This window comes from Molothrus ater, chromosome Z, assembly GCF_012460135.2.
Source record: "Molothrus ater isolate BHLD 08-10-18 breed brown headed cowbird chromosome Z, BPBGC_Mater_1.1, whole genome shotgun sequence".
NCBI classification, from domain to species: domain Eukaryota; kingdom Metazoa; phylum Chordata; class Aves; order Passeriformes; family Icteridae; genus Molothrus; species Molothrus ater.
This window is the reverse complement of record NC_050511.2, coordinates 41,666,966-41,690,366: the sequence shown is the minus strand read 5'-3', so window position 1 is coordinate 41,690,366 and position 23,401 is coordinate 41,666,966. Positions and strand designations below refer to the sequence as shown.

At 36.0% G+C, this 23,401-nt stretch overlaps 1 protein-coding gene across 2 annotated transcripts in view; it reads right to left on the bottom strand.

The window, feature by feature from the left end:
- Positions 1–626: 626 nt before the first annotated feature.
- The window catches only part of SYK (spleen associated tyrosine kinase), a 47,480-nt gene continuing 24,705 nt past the window's right edge, over positions 627–23,401 (bottom strand). Inside the window, exons 4-14 of one of the 2 annotated variants that reach the window (XM_054518008.1) lie at positions 19,825–19,963; positions 18,388–18,469; positions 17,275–17,321; positions 13,144–13,212; positions 9,069–9,159; positions 8,237–8,414; positions 6,858–7,067; positions 6,231–6,420; positions 4,772–4,912; positions 4,454–4,566; positions 627–2,897 (exon numbers count right to left, since the gene is read on the bottom strand). In XM_054518008.1, coding sequence (XP_054373983.1) covers positions 2,825–2,897; positions 4,454–4,566; positions 4,772–4,912; positions 6,231–6,420; positions 6,858–7,067; positions 8,237–8,414; positions 9,069–9,159; positions 13,144–13,212; positions 17,275–17,321; positions 18,388–18,469; positions 19,825–19,963 — 1,333 coding nt within the window. In that variant the 3' untranslated portion in view covers positions 627–2,824. The remainder of the gene's footprint in view (positions 2,898–4,453; positions 4,567–4,771; positions 4,913–6,230; positions 6,421–6,857; positions 7,068–8,236; positions 8,415–9,068; positions 9,160–13,143; positions 13,213–17,274; positions 17,322–18,387; positions 18,470–19,824; positions 19,964–23,401) is intronic. The other variant, XM_036403990.2, reaches the window with a different exon arrangement.

Genomic DNA, 23,401 nt, shown 5'->3' with positions numbered 1-23,401 from the left:
GATTTGCTACACAGGAAAACATCCACAGAAGAACAGTCAGTCAGACACTGACTGACTTATCCAAAGGCAAATAGCTGCTTGAAGAGTTGTCTACCTTTCCGCCTTTCTTGTTTATTGCTCAAATTCACATTCACACTCATCTAGCCTTAGCTTTCCAGAAAACCTGAGCACACAAAAAAGCAAAATGAAACACTAAGAGGTTGCTGTTATTATTTTAGAATATCTAGAACAGCTGTCTGCATCTGAGGGAGGCCCCATGTCATAATGTGACTTAAATCTTGCATAGCTGACATCTGTAAGGCAGAAATTCTTAGCTAGCTGATACAGTGCATTGACTCCTGGAATTCTCTAACCTTACAGATTCAGCACAGAATTGTTGTAAATCACTTTGAAAATACTTAGGTGCAATAACAATATGCATATTTTGGGAATTTCCTGCTATTCCTGAATTGCTCTGAAAGCAGCCCAAGCTTCAGTGGCCTTATCTGTCCTGGTGGGTACTTTTCACTGTCAGCAGATAAACCTCAGTCTTCCACAACAATCACGATAACTCAGTACATATACAGCACAGCATCAGGATTTTTTACAAAGCATGTAATTATGAAAGGATTCTTGTTAAGACAGCATATTTTATAAAGTATCTTTAATTAAAATGTTAAAACCAAATCTATTTATTTCACAATACTTTATATTCTCATTGTAAACTTTAATTATGTAATAATGAAGTTAAAAATAATCAAGTAACTCCAGAAAGTGATGTTGACATTCACTCAGAAGAGAAGAAATAATCCTCCATGTTTGTTGTATCAGACATCACTTTTAAAGAGAGAGAAAGACAGAGATGAATATATCCCTCATTCTAGAAAATTGAGTATTGTCACTCACTGGTTCATAGAGATTTGTGCAATTTTTTTATAGCTAATATCCCCATAACTGTACTAATTGCACATGTAGTTCTCTGCAACATAACTAAAGTGACAAAACACCGATGTATAACTATGGGTAACTTCTACAGAAGCTGGTCTTGTAGAAAAATGTATCTTAAAAACAAAACAAAATTAAATCATCTTCAAAGTAAGTCATGTTTGGTCACATTGAAACACAGTCTATTACACTCAGTATCTTCCAGTAGCTTGTGGTGCCTTGCACTGGACAGCCAAGACTAAACTACTAAAAGGCACCAGATATTATTTAACAAACAGGCCATAAACTTAGTAAAAATAATAAAAAAAATACCAGTAGCTTCTATATTTGTTTATCGTCCCGTCTTTTATGAAAATGATTTCACCCTTTCTCAGTTTAATTGCTCACACAATTTAATTACTAGAGAAAAAAAATACCACTGCATCTCTAAGAATACTCTGTTCACACAAAAATTAATCACATATATACTAACCAGCCATATGCAATAAATATATCTAACTCTAAATCTTATTCTTTATATTCTTCTAAAATCTCTATATCAAGCAAACAAAATGTAAGTAGATTCCTGAGATATATGCAAATGACAATAAAATAGCTGCTTGTAAGTAATAAGTGATAGAAATGTCTCTATTGATAATATTTAAAATGAGGTTGAGCAAGCAAAGCATAAGGGTAAAAACTGAATCAGAAATTGATTTCATGATTTGTTATTACTCCACTATACTTCCAATTTAATGGAGATGCACACTACATTACAGAAGACTGGTAAGACAAATGCCTTTTCCTGAGATGCCTTTTCCTGAGATTTGTCCCACAGGACAAATACTAAGATTTTGGAGCTGGTAATCTTGTTGTCCATATGCCCATTATAAAATATTTCAACTAGATCTGAAATTTAAATCTAGAGGGAGTAAGGTGTCATGAAATTCTCACATGCTTTCTAATGAAAGGTTTGAAGAAAAGATAGAAATGATTGCTATTCAAAGCACAACACAAGGAGCTATGGTATACCCAAATAGATACATAGAAAAAGTATCTCTGGAGAAGGATGGAAGAGCCCAGAGAAAGGTAAGTGCTGCTCCATCACAGGTGTATTTTCAGGAATGCAGTGTTGGAGTTTATGTTAAAATATAGAATCATCTTAGGTGCTGGTATGTTTTCTTCCAAGATGGGATCAAGCCTCTGAGTTCCCAGTTTTCACTAGGAAAAAATAACTCCCTGAGGAACAGCTGGGCTGAAGAACAAAAGAAGAGATGAGGAACAAAAGAAAATGGTCACATTTAAAGGATGTGACAATGTTAGAAAGCCAGAACTCCCAATTCCCCTCTGCTTACTTTACTACTAGGGATAATGTGATTTGGTTTAAAGGGGCTTGGTGATAAAATCAAGCACACTGTCAGTCAAAGCGTCTGACACACTTGTATAGTGAATTTGCTTCATAGTGAGAAATGTTTATGCTATTCTTCCTTGAGGAAAGGGAAGGCTGGAACAACTAAATACATTTAAAGGATAATAATGTTGATGAGAAGAATTTAAATTCCAATTTGCATTCCAATATAGGAGAGGAAGAGGGCTCAAAGTCATTAAATAGGTTTTACAAGACTGCAAAATATAATGCAAATAAAGCTGTAAATAAAGTAAAATTGAATGTAGCAAAAGTACAAGCATCTTATATAACATCCTTGCTGCGCACTTTGAGACTGTTACACTTCCAAAACTCTTTTGGGGCTGGATTTTGTGCACAAGGTAAGAAAAGGCAACCTTACGGATGCAAGGCTCAGCTCTGAGCTTTGCAGGTTGAAAACGGAAGTACAAGAATTGAGGTTGCTTGGTTTTGGAAAATGTGCTGCTTCTTAGAGGGTGCTGGCTGGCGATGAGGAAGCTGCTGCTCTCCACGCTGTTAGTGGGAAATGTCATAATAGTAGTTACGTAACCTCATCTCCACTGCAACAAATCCTGGTCGGTCGTCAACGCTGTGGGAAGATGACAAGTGTCACTGTGCAGGAAGGACAGAGCTGTCAAGGTTCATGGGCCTTACACCCCTTGAGACTCTACCTCAGTGACGGCTCACTTAAAGATGCTCACAGTATATTAAGGCTACAAAAACGACACTACAAAATTAATACCAAGTGACAAATACTACTACAGAGCTCCTACAGAGCATCCCATTTACTATCATGCCTGTTTGTGGTTGATGAAGGCACTAGAACAAAGAAATGGTAAATCAGCTCCATTTAATTTTCTACTTAATTTACTTTAGTAATAATCTGGAGAAAAGAATATTTGCTGTGCAATATCTGCCTTATAATGGGTAGTACCATCACACAGAGTGGTTAGAAGCACTGAGAGGAGCCTATCCACACATCATATGACTGTACCATCTCTTATTTATCTGCAATTGTTTCTTTATTTGGAGAACACAATTAAACTGACAACAAGCCCTTACAATTTTACATTACATATTGAGATAGTTACTCTGCCTAACCTGAATCTTCTTTTTTAAATTTATTTTCTTTCTATTAATAAAGATATTTTAGTACAAAAATAAAATCAGTATGCTTTTTGATATGTTTGTTACTAAAAACAAAACCTAATCCCTTTCACTGTAGACTGCTATAGCATTCCTGGAGTCAAACCAAAAGGTAGGAATTACTTTTTGGTTGCATGTTCTTTTTAGAGTACTAGGTTTAATAAAGCTAACATGAAGCAAGATACCTAAAATGAAGTACCACAGCTCCTTAACATAGAACTTTTGGACAAACCTATTCTCCTGATGATGACCTGGAAGAATAAGTGATATTAGAGTAATTTTGGGTGCTTTCTACAGTTAAAAGTAACTTCAGAAAGCAGAATAGTTTGAAACAATAAATCATGAAAGAGTTTTAATATATTTTTGCAATATACTAATTTAAAAAATCAGGTAGGCTTTATTTTTTTTCTGTATTTCATAGTTCTAATTTCTAAATTGTTATGAAACAGAAAAAATGTTTCTGACATATCAGAAAAGATGGTTTGCCTCTCACTGATAAGAAGTCAGTGTAGGATCCAATTTGAAGATATTCCATTATTAGAGAAGAGATAAACAACTCAAAAAAATTAAATATTGAGAAATAGAACAAACATTTTGGCAATATGACTTTGAAATTTCAGTAAAGCTAAAGCCTTGGAAATTAAAATTAAATGAACCACAATTCAAAATGAAACAAAAATATTTGCATACTTTCAAACATTCTTTTCAAAATGCATTAGACTGACATCTTTGTGTACTTATTTTTTATGATACCATGTATTTTGTATATAACTGTTCTGGCAAACTCTGTTCTACAAAATTAGCTTTTTGTAGTACACTCTGTAACTCAGATAATTTTCACCTGAAAGTGCAATTGACTTCTGAGCTTGGAGTGCGGTTGTAAGCTAAACTCCAGGTGAAAAGATGCATTTTGAAGTAACCCCTACTCACCCCTTTTCTAGCTATTAATCATGTATATTAAAATGTGCTTCTATCAAAAGAGCATCCCAGCACACTCACTTGTATGTCCAACACAATTTCATTAGACTATAGACTTCTGTTGGGCAGACTTCAGGACGTTCCATTCGTTCTCCTCTTTCAATCATCTGTGCAACTTCTCCACCTTTCATTCCCTGGAACAGAGTGACCAGAACAGTCATCCAAGGTGCAAATTATTACAGCACACATGACAGCATAAATCAAACACAGGACTGGAACCGATTTTGGGCTATCCTTTGACTCACTTCTTGCAGCAAGTCCCTTTAGTTAGGAAAAAATATTGGTTCAAATTTGCTCTGAATTTTTAAAGAAAAAACATGACCAAATAAAACCACTCACCTTATATGGTTTTTGTCCATAAGAGAAAGCTTCCCACATTAAAACCCCAAAGCTCCAGACATCACTTTTGCTAGAAAATTTGTAGAAATTCATGCATTCTGGAGCATACCATTTGACTGGCCATTTTCCATGACTTTGTGCCTAAAATATGTCATAACAGAAAGGAAAAAAAAGCAGACTAGATTAACTGATAAGCAGTAAACAACATCTGAATGCACATAATTAACATTAACTTAGATCTACACACATTTGTACTAAGTACCATAACATTTCTGATGCAGTTAGCATTAGAGAAAATGGGTAGCAGCTTCTTTGAAAGTGTTACAAAATTGTTCTAATCTTCCACTTTCAAAACAATGTACTGAAATGAAATCCATGGTAAAAAATAGTGCAGCTAAATGACTTTGAGTCATGCTTTTAGTGGCATTTAATTTAAAGTTGCTCTTTAGAATAATTTTTTTCCATTTGGATCTCACAAAGGCTAAGAGACATGTCCAGATGGTTGAAGAGGTTGCTCTATTTCAAAGCACAGTGACTTGTGGCAAACTGCAGTTTACCTAAATTATGCCATAATACTGCTTTATGAACGTTCAAGTGTCAATCTATACCAGCACAGTGCTAGATCTAGTGACAGGGCCCTACTGCATCCTGTGGAGTTGTAAAGAAAATGGACTTTGACATTAATTCTCGAGGCCCTGAGACTGGGATTGAGAAGCTAGGCTAGGCTAGTGGCAGAGATTTAAGGTGCTTTTTCTGGCAGCAGTGACTACTGTTCCTACACAGGAAGGTCTTCACAAGGGAGCATGGGCTTGCTTCTCCTCTGCAGTGCTTCAGGGGTTGGGCTATTAGTTTCAAAGAGCTGATAAAAGGGAATAAGCAGAAGGAAGAAGTAATTTGAACTGCAAGACTGTATATCAGGAAAACAAATATACACATGGTAACAGCCTTTGTCTCCCACCTTTTACCTTATTAAATGTTGCAATTATTTTAATCACTTGACGTGTACTGAGGTCCAAAGAATTTAAAACCAAGATAAACAAATTTTGCTTAGGTTAATTTATTATTTAACAATGGTATTCTTTCAAAAGCCTCCCCTAATTCTGTTCTATAAGACAGTGTATTAGTGGTAGCATACATTTTACTTGGACATAATGGGAACTGTTTTGCAACGAACACATTTCCCCCCATTTATATAAGGTAGTATCTAATTTCCACAATAACTTTCAATCTTCTAATGACAAGGTTATCAAGGGGAAATGAAAGTAGACAAGTAAAAGGACAAGCTTTTTCTTCTCTACATGTCTTAATGTTGATCACAAAATTTTAATTTGGTAATTTAATATCAGGTTTTAAAATAATGAGTGATACATAATATTTCTCATTTTCAACTGCATTTCAACTGAAAATATCCTTATTAAGCTATGATACTACACAGTTTTCATGTTGTGCTCAGACTTACCTTGTAATAATTTTCATCAGCACTAAGAGCTTTAGAAAGTCCAAAGTCACTAATTTTGGCATAATGTTGGGTGACTAAGAGCACATTTCTTGCAGCCAGATCCCTATGAACAAAATTATTCTCCTCCAGATATTTCATCCCCATGGAAACCTGATGCACCAGCTCTGTTATATTCTTCTCTGTGACATGTCTGAAATCACAATTGAATTTTAAAGAGGTCAGTAGTTCATTTTCATGACTTTTCATGGAGTTCAGATACAAATCTTTACTCCAAACTTGTCCATATTACACTGGGAACCTGGTTCATTTACATTTAGCTAAGCTTCAATTTGAAAAGGCAATCTAAGCTCCTGTCCTGGGCAAGATGACATGTGATCACATTAATAAAGGAGAAGTTGGATATATGAAGGAGATATAGAGAAGAAGGATATATGAAAAGTCCTTCATTTATTCAAAATACTCTATTTTGGCAGAAATATTTGACAGTTTGGAGACACGTTCCAGTGAAGAATAACTACAATCATTAATTATTACATTAACAACATATCAATTTTAATTGTCCTTAAAGAAAAAAATAAAAGAAAGGAACTTTTCCATGCCTATGGAATGGAATCAAAGTTTACATACCTATTTTTTTGCAAAAATTTGTTCAATGGCCCAAGTTCAGCCATTTCCATTACTAACATCCAGGCCTCAGCTTCACATATACCTATCATTCGGACAATATATGGGTTATCCAGTTGCTGCATTACATTCGCTTCTCTCAGTAACTCATCCTTTATGGCTGGATCATTACTCTCATTCTTCAGAATTTTTACAGCGACAGGCTTGGCACCCCTGCAAAAGAGAATCCAGTTCTGAGACTAGCTGCTGAAAAATCTGTGCACCAATGCACACAATCTTCATCAGGTATTTCCATTCACATGGTACAAATTGTGACAAAAGACAGAATTGACACTCAGAGGAGAAAAATCCAGCCATAACAGGAACATCACTCTATCAAATGCTCAGAAGACAGCTAAGCAAAAGAGTGAGAATGAAAAGAACCTGAGAAAATTACAGATTGTCATAACAATGCCTAAAGAAGCCTGAAAAAAAAACACTGGACAAATTTTTTTTGTCCACTCTGGTAAGATGGCATAAAGCTTTTCTGGCAAGAAAAGCTATAAAGAGTTTTCTAAGCACTGGGGTGTTTTGGGGGGGAGACTGGAACATGCCTCACTGCCAGTTGCCAAGGCAAGGTTTTGAAACCCTGAGAATCTAAGCCGACTTCTGCAAACTTCCATTCATACAGCAAACTGACAGAGTGACTGATGAGATCAACATAGCTCAAGTGTGAAACACAATTAAAATATACACAAGCTGAGATCAGAGCCCTTCAAATTCCTACATCCTATACTAGAAAAATAGAAATCCTTTCTGCATCTGAAAACCTCGGTTAAAGAAATGCCTCCAACTTCAAGAGATGAGAGTGTGTACAAAACCAGTCCATGCACATAAACAGCATACTGATAACATTTTACTATGAAAATGCATGAAGAGTCAAGTACAAACAGGGTCTGTTCCTACTGACATGATGTGCTGGAAAATGTTACATGTTCTGTCTTCTTGAAAATCATCATTCCAGCTTCAGGAAACTGGTATTTATCACACTTCAGGCAAAACTCTCTTTGCTATAGGTAAACTGTCCATGGCACTATCCAGGTTTTCTGACAGAGATGTTGTGCAGATGGGAAATACTGTGCATCAGTAGTACTTCTGCAAACTATGGAGCAAGAAAGTGGGATTCCTACTCTACTATCCCCATCAGGAAAGAAAGTAGTCATAAACAGTACTTTCCTACTTAAGACAAAAATGAGTGTATAAGTGTACATACAAAGAGAGAAACTGGTGAATATTAACTGAAATTAGTTACAGTGTGTCACTCCAAATGACACGCTACTCCAAAAAGTAAACGCTAGAACTTTTACATACTGGATTCCATGAAAATAGAAGGCAACACTCACTTTTTCATCTTATAGAACCCTTTCTTTACAGTACCAAAGTTGCCAGAGCCAAGTTCACCTTCCTCCAAAGTCAACAACTTCCTGTCAAGAGTGACATTTTTTGGTTTAATTTCATCTGGATCAGCATATGGACTTTCATAGACTTCAGTATCCATGGGTAAGGCCTCTCTCTGATCACCTGCAGTTCAAACAATGAAAAAATTAGACATGATTTCAGACATTTTTGCTGCCACAGCTAATATATTCATTTTTTCTACGTTCAAGAACATCAGTGTGTATGACTTGCAAAGGCATTATAAAGAAACCATATGCTGTCCATCTATATGCATTTTAGGGCAGACCAAAAGACAGAGGCGTCCCCCTGGTGACATGCTGCAGTTACTGAACATTTGTGCAGGGTGAAACCAGGAGGTTACTTGATAAAAGGAAGGCTAAAGGTTGGCCCTTCTCCTTGGTACTCCCCATGAGTTACCTCACACAGTTCTTCACTCAGAATGCTGCCTTATATGTACTTCATTCTCAGGCACCTAACTTTAACTTGGCACTGTGGATGCAACAGGGCACAATTCTTTTTGTGACATGAGATGATATAGTTTTTAGAGTCCAGGAAATAATACTCCACTTTGAAATGGAAAAAGGGATTTCTACTAAATGATTTTTGTTATACATTGTGACAGCTGGTATCTTCAGCTACCTGGCTTCAGTTATGATAGTGGCTATACCAATACATAACAGAATGTGAAATATATGCAAGAAAAAATAAATAAGGATTGAGAAAGAGCTCTGCCATGAGGAAGAAAATTGCATTAATTACATATATTACTCTGCCTACCTCTTTCTGCTCCTGAAAGACCTCTGATCCTTTGCAGCACATATGGATTAAAAGGTGCTTCTTCTGGTGGGTGGCCGCTAGTTGACTGAAGCTGTAGCACACAAATAAAGTTTTTCTCTTTAACAATAAATAGGTAAGTTAAAAGCACCTTTTTTCCCCCCTAAGAATTTTGGCATAATGTTTGCAAGAGACACATAGGTGAGAATCAAAAAGAAAGGGATCCAAAAGAGGTTATTTCATTCCGAAGGTTATTGTTAGAGCAGGCCAAAAGCACAGAAAGATATTACAAATATTTCAGAACATTAGATAAGAGAGAATTAACTGTAGTGGGTCATGCACAAATCTTATTCTGCAGTTATTAAATTTACATGCTCTTTTCAAATTTGCCACGTAACACAAGCAGTCAGAAGGATTTCTCTTTAATCTGTCCTTCCTCCTTCTTCAAGTTATCTCTCCCCCTATCTGGGCCACAGAGAAATTGCTAGCACAAATTAAAACAAAAAACAATTTCCTGTTTCTCTTGTGGATATTACAGAGGAGCTCTATTTTAAAGAAGTGGAAGCAACTGTAGTAAAAAGTTACTACTTTCATAGGCTTCTGTAACATCAGGGACAAACATCATGGACCAGATACTAGGGGTACAGCCTGTTTGTCTGCTCTGAGGAGGGACAAGATTACTTAATTAAGCATCTGGTTCAAATACAATTCCTCTCCCCTTATTCGTGACAGAGAAATAATATGGTGTACACAAACCATCTCACCCATTGTGTCTTCTGAAGCTCCTTGCCTGGCATAATAAAGTATAGATGAGAGAAACTCTACTAATCTGGTCACTTCTGTTTGTGAGCTCTTGGGAACATGCAATTACAGAATCTATTTCTGGACGTTAGTTTTTTCTCAAGCAAAGACAAACAAAGCTCTATGGAAGCTGTCCCTGACCATGGCAAAAGGATTGTAATGAAATAACCTTTAAGGTCCTTTCCAACACAAACCATTCTATGATTCTGTGAAGCTTCCCATAGTGAACTATTAGATGCAGTAGAAGTTTTATCATTTGGAAACAGCATTTCATAGGGAAAACACCTGACCTGGGAACTACAGATGTTGAAATCATAAGTAAGTTATCTGCCCAACTGGATGAAATAGAAAAGGTTTCACTACACAGATTTTACTGCAATTCATGTGTAGGAATCCAGTTTTCAGCAATATTCTGGCCTAGCAGGATGAGCACATTGACATCAGGCACAGTAAGGGCAGTATTTCTGACTTGGAACAGTGTGAAAAGGCCATTTGTTGTCAAGGCAAGCCACAAAACCCCAAGACAGTTCTGGGATATGTCAAGGAACAAACTGATTGATCTACCATTCTCAAGGCAAATGAAGGTATAAACCAAGATCCTTAGATCTAGTTTTGTTTTTCTAGACTGATTCACCCTGACAAGACCTGTGTCACTCTATTTCACACAGGCAATTCACTAACCCCCAACCCCCATTAAGACTGGAAGTCAACTGGCATACTTTGAACTGGCCAAATGTAATTAATGTACGCCAAATTTTGCACGCCTCAAGAATCCTATCACCAGTGGAGAATTGCTGGTAAAAAAATAGCTCTGGCCAAGACATAGCTGAATCCTCAAACTAGACATGTGAGATATGACTGCTCTTTGCAATTCAAGAACAACAAAAACAACAAAAATCCAAAAGGACTGAATGCTCTTGCTCTGCATAAAACCAAAAAAGTACATCACTTCCATGCTTGCAAATAAAGCTCTGCAGCTGTGAACTGAAAATCACACAGTGACACCAGATATATCAAAGTGGGTTTTCTTTCTCAGAGAGCTGCTCATGTTTAAGAAGAATCATAGTGCCTTATTTATCATTACTTAGTTTGGTTAATACATATAGAATTATTTCCAATTATTGCAGAATGATTAAATAACAGTAATGCCTTTTATGTTAATATTCCTACTTTACTTTTTATTTAACTATCATTTAAATGCAGAGTCCTTTCTGCCCTACCCTTTTAAAACAGCAAGTATAATTCTGCAGATCTTTTTTGGACAAAAGGATCTTTGTCTTAATACATGTAAGGTAGAGGATAACCGATTACTTCTTGTATTCTTACAAGAAACAGAGAACGGGCAAGATGACCAAGGATTTATTCAACCAATAAAAAGGAGTACAAGAAAACAGTCCTCTAGAGGAGCCTTTTGAAAATGTGACATATGAATGAAATGGCTCCAGCAACTCTAAACCTGACTTTTACAGTGATGATTATAGTTTTATAGTAAATAGCACAGTACGATTCTCATGAAGGCAAGTTGTACAGCAAGTGCAATATTCTTTCAGGGAAATAACTATGATTTGAAAAAATGCATAAAGTAATCTTATTAAAATCTAATAGCTAAATACTGCATGACAAACATTCATTAGCCATGAGAGAGGAGCTTTGCCTACTCCATCTCAGTTGCCACTAGGTGGCAGGATTTCCCTTAAATTGTCCAAATTGCCAACTTTACACGAATAAAACAGACTGAAAAATTTTCAACTGCATCTGAAAACGTAATACAAATAGTGCATTTGTAAAATTGAAAAAAGAAATCCCCAAAAGTGAATAAATATAACATAACAACATAACAAATAAAATAAATATGTTTTTTCTGGTTTACTGTCTGAAAGCTTTTGACATAGTAGAAGTAATTGTGTAATTAACCAGGTCTAAAGTAAACTGTGCTTATTTGGGTTAATGAATAGTTAAAATCTTTCACAGCAAAACTTTTGTCTAGAGTCTAAAATCTGGCAGTATGATGTGGGTCTGAGTATTCCAGGTAAAGTACACGTAAATGGCAATCGAATCGGGTTTCTGAAATTATTTTCCTGAATGGTTTTACTCTGCCAATATGCTTCAGTCTCTACTCTGTGTATGTTTTCCAGAAGGCAGGAAATAGGTATTTGACAGCAGAAAGTGACCAGAGCAAGACACAGGTTTTACCAGGTTAACAGACAGCAGTGTGACCAAACATATGTCTACAGAGTTCAGACCCGACACCCGTTTTTCTGAATCAACCCAAAATGTGTGACAGTTTTGCATTGTATTTCAGATGGTTGAGAGCAGATCGTAAGACTGTGTCTGTATTCATATATAACAAACACATTGAAAAAGAGGTATGGGTCCTGTAGGGATACACAGCTGACAACAGCTGTTAGCACTTCAGCATAAAAGTGAACTGAAGCTGTAGGAAAACAATATTTGTTATTTATCAGGATTATCAAATACAGTATGTGTAAAACAGAGCTTCTCACTCTGAACAGTAGCATACCTCTAGGGCTTTTCATGCCTGCTCATTTTTGTTGAAGAGCAAGTGGAAATAAATCAATAAACATACAGACTCATGGACCGAACAGGGGCATACATTTTATTCTCAGCATGCAAATAAACTCATAGCTACATGCTTCAGAACTACATCAATTACTGGACAGCACCATTTTCTGGCCCATGCAAAAGCATTTTCAGTAGGACAGGGCAGGGCTCCCCTTGGCTCCTTGGCATCTGGCCAATTTTCCCATTCTGCTTGGTCTTGTGGCATCTTATGCTTGCCTAAATGTAAGTGAATGCATAAGAATATCTGTGCACATAGGTTATGTAAGTATGTATGTTGTTGTTTTTATTGTTCCCTAAATGTGTTCAGTAATAACATAATTGTGTAAGCAAGACAATTTTCTGATTAGAAAGGAAAGTAGAAATATAATTTTGTTATAACTGAGTGGTTTTGAAAAATATTTTATCACATTTCATTTGCAGAAATATTGAGATCTGCATTATTTTGGTATGCCAGAAATAAAAACAAAAAAGAGTCCCTCTATTTTTAAAACTCCTTCAAACCCATTGCTTCAGTTATAACATCAAGCCCATAATTACGCAGATGATTAGGATAGATAGAGAAAACTGACAAAATCTTAACAATCTAATTGTTAGTAGACAAGACAGCAAGCGAAAAGAGGGGGAGAAGAGAGTGAAATTAGTAATTTAAGTATTTTTAACTCAGTCAAAAACCTAAAAAAAGTATATGAGGCACCTTTTTGCTGCCAGCCTTTGGGAAGGTGTAGGATTTGAGTCTTGAGATAATTCCACCTCCTGCCCAACTCTAGAAACCACAATGTCAAAGAGGAACAGTAAATGTGTCATGAAAATAGCTAAAGGTTTTTCACAAAACAAAAACACTCTAAAAGAACAAAACACTCTAAAAAAACTCCCAAACTTTCTGTTGCTTCTGCCTTCAAGTACACACATATGATGCATCAGAAAAATGCAGTACAGGAAATCTTAGTATTAAATTTTATTTCATCTATATTACTGTCAAACCATCCTGAACCTGTAGACATACCATAAGGCAGTTTTTAAATTCAAATCCACTGCCCTTCGTCCAGATCTTTATTTATGGAGTACACTGTATGTTTCTCCTGCCTCTGTCACTGAACTTTAGTCCCTCTCCCCCAGCCCCCAAACATATTTAGAAATGAGTTGATAACTTTCATGTCTGGAAATACTTCCTAATTGTAATGTATCTAACGTATCAAGCAAAATTTGAAGCACACCTTGGTCAAACAACAAACACTGTGGTTATTGAAGCAGAAAGCATGCTAGATAATATTAGTTCCAAAAAGGAACAGGCTTTACATTTTACACACACACTTATGTTCTGTATAAAGATACCTTTGAAAGATATGCAAATATATTTTACAAGAACACATTAACTTAATTAAATGTGGCAAATTAGCATTTTTAGGGGTCACTGAGAGATCATACATGACGATTAAAAACTGAGATGGAGCACTTACTGTTCAAACATTTAGTCTGATGCCAAAGCTAAAACAACAATCTGAGCCACATTGTCAGTCACTTGAAACAGCCTTTGAACTTAGATACTCAGAACTTTTTAACAGCCCATTTGGACTTCTTATCTTCTGAAAAGGTAACTTTTTTAATTGCTAGGGTTGGTATATTCCCTAGTTTTCTTTTAAAATAAAATTTCTGATTTCACATTAAAAAGGTGTCTTTTGTTTCAAGACACTAAGGACAGCCATGTAGTCCCTGAGATGCTACTGGAAGAACAGAAACCTTTTTGATGCTTGACATTCTTCATAGCTGTGATACATAAAAATTTCATATACTGCATATTCAAAAAGGTTACTGTGTCAGCTATTTTCTTTTACTTCATGAAATTTTCTTTCCATATTGGGAATAAATGAAACCTGAAGTACTACTTAGTTGCAGTTTGAAAGTAGATAAATTCTCTAAGAGGTCAAGTGCTCTGTTGCACAAGCTGAGCATGGTTCTCATTATACTTTTTCAGCGAGAGTATCTCCCAGCACTTGGGAAAGCAATCACCTGTAGTTACGATGATACTGTTTAACTCACATATTTGTATTAGACCTACAAACGTATGTTGAGATGAATACCTCATCAAGCACAGCAACTAGTTAGTTAGGCTGTACTCATTAAGTTTAGGTCTATTATTACCACCTAAAAGTCTGTGACTAAACAAAATACTGAGAAAGGTTAAGAGGAGAATTTGGGAAATGGCCAGAATTTGGCAGTTTCACTATAATGTCATCAGCTTGAGAACTGAAATAAAGACTCAAAGGCTCCTCTGCTGGTTTAAATATATATTGAGATGAAATTGATTGCAAAGAGAAAGAAATAATTTATAAAATGTAAGGGGTCAAATCACCTTAAATCTAGCCATGGAGCCTCATGTGAAAGGCAAGAAACATCTCAGTCCATGCATGTTCTGGGAGAAGCAAGAACAAGCAACTCTCCATATTCTGCATGGAAAATTACCTTCAATACAGACATTTAGCATAAAGTCCCTTCTTTTGCATGTTAGTATGACTAAGAAGGAGATGTCCATGTTACATTAAATTTAAGCATTTTTTTACTCCAAATTTGCCCATGGAACAATAGCAAATATTGGACAAATCTGATGTAGATTTATGTCCCTGGTGTAAATTTTACTCCAAGATCTTTTTTTTATAACCAACAGTATACAGATAATAATTGGACAATTTGCGTATCATCCAGCAGTTGCTTCTACATTTCATGCACCTTCTTAAATTCAACTTCAGATTTGGGCATTCTATTCCACTAAGGCTTTGGATTAGCATCACTGTATTTTAGGCTGCAATATATGTATATATAAATATATATATAAATGAAAAAGATATTGAAAAATTGGTCTGCATGGGAGCACCAGTGTTAGACTGTTGCTTAGAACTGGCCATTATGTTTTGTTCCTCTACTTTCTCTCCTTTGCTTCTTTATTATAATCAATCCTTTCTCACAAGTCATGATCATCCCTGTTGTCTTGCTCTGAATTATCTCCTCCTGGAAAACATTCTTCCATGCAGTGCCAAAAACAGGTGAAAGTCTCTCAGTTGAGACCTTGCCAGAGTCGAACAAGCTGGAAACACATTGATGTTTCCCTTTCCTCTACCAGCATGGTGGCTGCTCATTCTTGTTCCCATCCTGATTCATCATAGGCATAACATCCTCTGAAAAGCTGTGTCTGCCCGCTCTTCTGTGATTTATATCTGACTATTAAAAGTGCAATATCTTGTACTACTTTTTTCTGAGCCTCACCCTTTTTATTTTTTACAGGACATTTCCCTAATTCATCACAATTATTTTGATACCCAATTCAAAAATTCACTATTGCAATTTACATATTTCAGCAATGATTTTCACAGATAAAAAACCCAATGCAGTATACTAAAAATGTCAGAAACTCCTAAATCTTAATTATCATGGTGTAAATAATATGAAGATAGATTGCACATCTTCCACATAAGATTCTGTCTGTATGTTGGTGATTGTATTCCTTCTCTTCAAGCTGGCGTAATTTTTGGTTTTGTGTAATCTGAATAATTGTATTTCAGGCATATAAAAAGTCTTCATGAGTCACTGCTTTTACAGACAAGTATTAATTTGTGAGAACCTGGAAATATTAAGTGAAATTTTTGAGCTCCATAAACAGTATTAGTTATTTAAAATTTTCCATTTTCTATGTTTATAGTACAAGAAAGTAATTTAGCAGGCTCATTTTTAAAAAGTCCCAAAGAAAACACAAAACTCAGATTTCAATTTTAAGAAATTCAAAATATCAAATATATTGAAAATTAATCTGAAAATGTTTCAGTACACTCTTTGCAAAATATGCACTTTCACTTAGCTTTGGTGACTTTTTTTAGCTGTCATGACAATTGTTAAGCAGCAGCAGTTAGATTTACACTTATATTGTGAATTTTTTCTGTGTATATTATGAAACATACACAGTATTACCACACTAAATATGTTTGCCCTATCTCTATAACTGCATGTATACCAGATGATACACACGTGGTCTTGTGTGCTTAAACTTCATGGACATCCTTGTAAATGGCACAGATCCAAACCTCAAGGCTGTATTTTCATATTTAATTTTTTCTAATTAAAAATATTATTAATAATAAAGAAGAAATAAATTTAAATATATTTCTAATTTAAAAGGGACTGATTTTGGTTGCTTAATTTCCAATTCTTTATAAAGGAAAGAATCACGCCATCTGAGGTGTGATACATCCACAGCATCACGTAATACTGTGGATGTATCACACCTCAGATGGCTTCTGTAGTCAATGGACTTTGAGAACTTAGGCAATTTAGTAACAGTTGGACTTGCTCACTCTTCATGGAGTGGATGAAAGAATCACCCCTAAAGCAGTGCATAAGAAATGAAACCCTTGTGCAAAGTCTGATGTTAACTTCACAGACCAAATATGAAAATAAACTGAACTTCCATTTCTGCTTCAGTCAGAAGATTCTCAAAGTGAACAGCATAAGCAATGTCGTATCTCTCCTCCTAGTGTTGCTGATACAACATTATAGAATATGACCATCAATGAGGCATCTTGCCTATGTAAAATACTGTTTTATCACATGCATATGTATAAAAGAGATTCAAAAAATTAAATTATGATTAGCACATCCAAAACACTGATGAAAGCAATACCATGATAGAATGTTAAGTTTCTTTTCAAATCACTGTTTATAACCCAAGAAAAATAAACTCACAGATGAAATAATACCCAAGAATTAGGATTCCCAGAACAGTACGTGACTGTAATCCTCCTCAAATGAATGCTACTGCTATACCACCATGTTCGCTTACCTTAGGAAGTGTTCCAGAAGAAGAATGAGTATTAAAACCAACATTATCTGCAAAAGAATCAAACGTAAAATGATACTGAGCAAGGTGAAAAATTTGTGTAAGAACACAGAATTTTACAGAGGGGACCAACTGTGAAGTTTTTAGATCCCATTACAGCATTTCTCTTGGACCATCTTCTTTGCTTTTGTCTCTTATATGCAGCAGACTCTGGTACTTTTGGCCACAGAGACAAAAGTAAGTGCAGAGCCTAAATGATTCAAAGGAGAATGAAAATAATGGTGGAAAAAAGCATGTAGTGATTCAAATGAATGGAAAATGTAAAAATTTCAGGGTTGGACTTGATGATCTTAGTGTCTTTTCTAACCTAAATGGTTCTATGATTATATTTTATTATTCTATAATCCTCTCACCATAGCATTGGCATCCAGTTAGAATGACAGAAGGTGGCCTTACAGAGAGAAAACCAGTTCTGGAAGAGCACAAGTTGGACATAGATCAGTCAGATCCATCTTTTTTCACTTTTCGGTCAGGGAAAGAGGGAGGTCAACGTCTCTTCAGTGTGATATGACATTAAAGAAGAAACAGGATAAAAACCAACACTGACACTTTCCCCCACCTCTTCTCCTCCTTTCCCACAAGTTATCAAGGAATGGCTCTCTGACCCCATTTTCAGTGTTGGGTGCAGCCAGTGCCTTGTTCTGCCCTGCTCCCCCCAACACAGGAACTCACCTGCTGGGCACATGACTCATTGCACCCATGATGAATTCCTGCAGCAGCACTGCTGCTGTGCCTGCTTCAGCTTGGAGTAAGGACCACTGGAGCAGTGCTGGGAAGAGCACTTTGTTCAAGTCTGTGGTCCAAGTAACACACACAACCACTCTGAGCAGCAAAGCACATTTCTGATCTAACAATAATTTAGACCCAGCAGTAATTTCACTTGGTAGCCCTAAGCTACAGGATATTACTTCCATCATGCACAGTCTGGCAGATATTACCTCATATGAAAATGTGGAAAATCTGCACCCACCTATATGGGAAGTGGAAAAAATTCACACACATTTATCATAATTATCATGTCTTTTAACACATATAAAAATAATAGGAATAACTCACCATTTTCTGAGCCATGTTGTGGACAAGGAATGGTAAGAACTCTTAATAATCCATCTGGTTTGTATGAGTAATGCTCAACTAACTAGCAAAATGAGAGGGGAGGGAAAAAAAAGAAATAATGAGAGAAAAAGATAAGAAAATATGAGGGTGGTATTAAATATATTAATTAAATATACTGTCTCTTTAGAAAAGTGTGCATATTTACAATAGCTGATCTATATTACAACAAATGACCATGGAATACCACAAATCTTTACTGCCCATGTTATTTGCTTTATTTCTATTTAGCAGGGGTGCATGTTTCTGAAGTAACCTTGTGAATAAATGTACAATGTGATGGGTCAGTATTTCCCCCCACTCCTTCTTTTTTTTTTTTTTTTTTTTTAATTTTTGGGGATAATTACAATGCAAGAATTGCCTTAATATGCAATGCTTTCTCTGGACCTCAGAATTGCAATGGGATGTGCACAGTTAATAAATGTAGCACCAGTAGTTGTGACCATTTGTGCTCCTGGATTGTCCTCCCCACATCATCTTTTACAGGTTTGTTACTGATATTTTCCCTTTGGGTATAAAGGAGAAGGTCTGTGAGCATAAGAGTTGCAGGCATGTTCACAGTTCACAAAAACTGTAAGATAGTAGAGCTGCTTTTTAATCTCTAGTGACATCAGGAAAGAAATACAAAAACCCTAAGAATTAATATATGCAAGCAAAGATTCATATTTTAGATCTGTGACTCACTTAACTCATTTTAATAGATTTTTAAGCAGGAGGACGTAAGAGATTTCTGCAGGGATTTCAATTCCCTTAGTATTTTCAATTTACACAGTAATTTCACCAGTATTCAGTTTTAGTATCAACTATGGCATAGTCAGCTATGGACTTCTTCACTGTTTAATCTTTACCAGGATCCAGACATATTAGGGTGGTAAGCCTCAGCAAGCCATGCTTTACCAGACTTGATGGTAGAGAATTTCAAAGCTAAAGACTGAATTATGTGTGCAACACCTTAAACCATCCTCTTTTTGCTTGCTAGAATTCTGTTGTTGCTGTCATAAATGACATTAGCAAAAGACTAAACCAAGCATATCCATTATTGAAAATGGTTACTTGCAAATGTGAATGGATTGTTATTCTAGAGAATGTTCACCTAATAATATAATTAATAAAAATCACAGTTTTGAACTCCGCCAGGCTGCAACATCACATTTAAAAATTATTAAACTCTCTACACTCACATAGCTTTCAATATCAACATATATTTTCTTCATATACAGAAACCACACAATATTTGAAACATTTGACAAATAACCTGCCAAAACATGTTGGTTTTAGCCAAAGACTATTGTCACAGGGCAAAATAAAACAACGTTGGTCAGTTGGTCAGTTATATAGAAATGTGATGACAGATATCCACGTGACATAAATTTAACAGACCTGCCACAAGGTGTCAAATCTTTTTCCATCTGGTATGGAGAGTTTTCCTGTCTTATCTCTGTCAATACGATAGTGCAGTACTTTTCCATCATTCAGTAGGCACAGGGCATAGGAACCATTGCTATCCCTTTCTCGGATACTGTAGAAATAAGAAAGACTTTCAGGATTTACCAGGAATGAACATTCTTTTCTATTTACCCTTTCCTTAAAGCTTCTGAATTAAAACCAAAACAAAATCAGCACTGCAACCTCTGAAAACATTTTGTTAAGCTTTTAATTTATTTCTTAGTGTAATTAACTTTCAGGTTAATTGACTAAAGTTTCTCTTTTTTTTTCTTCCAAAAAGGCAACAGATGAAAACAAAAAATCAATTATGTAAGGCACTGTAAGGCAGCTACAGAACACTGTACACTGCATAAAGCACTCTTGGGGCAAATATGCATTTAAAAGGTTTTGCAGGACTGGCTCACCTCTCTTGTATCTTTTATTTTGAAATAAAGAGATGACAGTAAGAATCGAAGATAAAATATTAAAAGAACGTAATATGAAAAGGCAAAATATTTGTGTTTGAAATAGCTTGCTGTGTGGCTGGGAATTTAAAGAAAATAATATATTTCTGTAATCATTAATTCTTATTATTTCAGGAAAGACATTAATGTTTTGTTGCAGATTTTACATAAAATTCATATGAAACTTAACATGGTATTGAAGTGTACATATCTCATCTAAACTTCATCACGGAGAGACTGCCAAATGTAATATAAAAACTTTGTCTAAAATTCATAGGTAGGATGATCTCCTCCTTCCAGGAGACCTATGAGTGCCCTCTGAGATGCCTATAAAGCATGACAGAGTTGTTATGTGTGTACTCAGGGCTAGCTGACACTGAGACCAGCATATTCTGATTACTGGATGCAGAATAGATGGGAGTCTGTTACTACCTCCAACACAGTTGGTGCAACATTTCTGAGTTTGGAAAGAAGGCTTTTTCTTTCAGTCAGGCTTCCATGCTGACTGACAGCTGACAATGTGACAGCAATAGAGTTAGAATAAAACTGACTGTTTTTTTTCTTTTTTTAATGAAAAGCTTAGATTCTGGAGCACTAAAACATTTCTTGTTCTGGTGTGCACAGAAATCTACTTTCTCTCCCTTGAATTTTTGAGCAGCCTTGAAAAGAATTATAGCAGTAAATACTCACTAAGGTGTTAAGAATCTTTGCTGGTGCAACACTGGTACTTGCTGTTATATCTCAGGAGATTGCAGAGGCAAGTATTAAAGTATTCTCCTCAGCTGACTCTCTCAAGGTTGAAGTAAAAGTGTATTTTGCCTGAATTACTTATGTAGCTTTTTCCTTCAAACAGAATGATTCTTGTTGCCTAAGATGTGAATAGGACACTGGCTAAAAGAAAAGGGAAGTAGGGTCAGTTTTTTTTTTTCCTGACACCAAAGTAACTTGTGTAAGTCTCTAAAGCAAATTGAAACACATTGTGGTTTCTTCATGGCATATAGGTGTTTTCTCAGCATGCTGATTTCCTGCACTGACTGACCAGTGAAAAGCAACAGGCTCTGCTACAATGAAGAGTGACTTTTACTTAGTTTTCCTCTGACCTGCTCAAAGCAAATAAAGCTTAGAAAAATATTTTCAGAATAGAGGGCATTGTTTCTAAAACACAAACAAATGGCATTTCATTGTAATCAGGCTTCTGTTGAGAATAGCACAAATAAGATTTTAAAAATGCAATGGATTGTTTCTCAGTAACAAATATCCTTCATGTTTCACAGGAAGAAATGGAGGCTTCAATACAATTCAGTTCTACTGAAACTGGTTCTCATTTCCAAGACTTGTTACTCTCAGGAGAGGCATTGCAAACATTTCTTGAGAGCACAGGCACCCATGGGAGGGGAGAGCCCTGATTTCTGAAGACTATGGCACAGACCCAAAAAGCTCTATCACTCTTCAGTGCAGGACTGGGGGTGGAGTTCAGGTTTATAGGGTTGTAATTGCATTTCAGAGGTTTTCCTTCCCCTAACCAAACAGCTACACAACTCTGGAGCCACCTGCAGCTTACAGCCATGTTAACTTCTGTCAGACAGCTCTATCACTGCACATCCTGAAAACACCTCTATTCCAACACGTGATCAGTCAGGGTCCACGGGACCCTTTCTCCCTTAGGGTTATGTAATAGGAGCAGGTGGGTTTTAAACGGTAGTCAGTCAACTCCAGCACAACCTAGATCCCTACAAAAGATAAAATCAAGAGGTACACAACCTGGATCCCCACAAAACATGAAACCAGAAGATACTACCATTTTTCTAAATACGTCTGAAAGGCAGAAGTGTCAAGTGCATTGAATTGACAGCTTAAGTCTTAGTTTTGGCAAACTGAACCCTTACTGTGTGGCATGGATTGCCCCAAGCCACATTTCACAATTTCACTTTGGTTTTGCAGACTGTGATAATAGCTGTCTAGGTTAGGCTAAGCCTCCAGAACTGCAGCTGGGTAACAGTATCCCGTTCTATGTCAACAGCTGCTGTAAAAAATAGAATAAAAGGCAAATGCTATTCAAACTTAAAGGTTGTAACCTGAAACTTCTTGGAACGGACAGAAAAGTTTCACATCTTGATGGTACTGCCTGCATTACCCAGGGCCTTCACTTTAGATCTGGGAGCTCTCCTCATATATGGAACTTTCCTTGCATGGAAAGTAACAAATTCCGGAATGTTAATTAAAAAAAAAAAAATCAAAATTCCAAATGCACTCTCTGCTTTAAAGGGCTCTGAAATGAAACACAATATTAACTGTTCTTCAATAAAAACTGCTAAATAAAAAGGCCTTCATTGAAAAATTTTGGCAAGGAAGGAAGCCAGCAGTGAGGTATCACCTCGTCTTCCATTTCATGCTATTGCAGAGAATTGCAAATGTCCAGAAAGAAAAACATAAAGATAATAAACACCTGTAAATAAACAAGTGTTCTTTCATCCATTGAATTCATCAGACTATGAACAACTTCACTGAGAACAGATTTGAGTACATAGCCACAAAGCTATATTAGAGAAGTGCCAAGGTATCTAGATTTTTTTGTGACATACATTTTTAAAACAGCAGAATAAGGAATGTAGAAATTAAAACTGTTACCTGATGCAATGCAGAGAATATTTAGGTATTTATTTTATACTTCATGCAATGTGTGTTTGAGTATTTTTTGTGGTTTTGGGAATGTAACCTAGACAGCAACCAATAACAATTTGGAGTATTATTACAGTCCGTGTAAATAGCTATCCATTCTTTCCTTTGGTATTTTCATTTCGAAGCAAAAAGAACAATGTCCCAATTTTTTCTGTTTCCATCTGAAAACCCAAATGATCCCTCTCTTTCTAAAGAAAAATATCCCTGAGGGTCAAAGAAATAAATTGCTACCACAATATGCCTCATTGACCGTGTAAAAAAACAGAATTGACACCATTCTGCAGTGGAGAATTATGAAGAAAATAAACAAGCAAAATGCTTGCTTTAGGAATGGTGTGAAATTATTCTTGCTTCTGAATCCAAAGGCATACTAAAGTTTATTCTTGGCA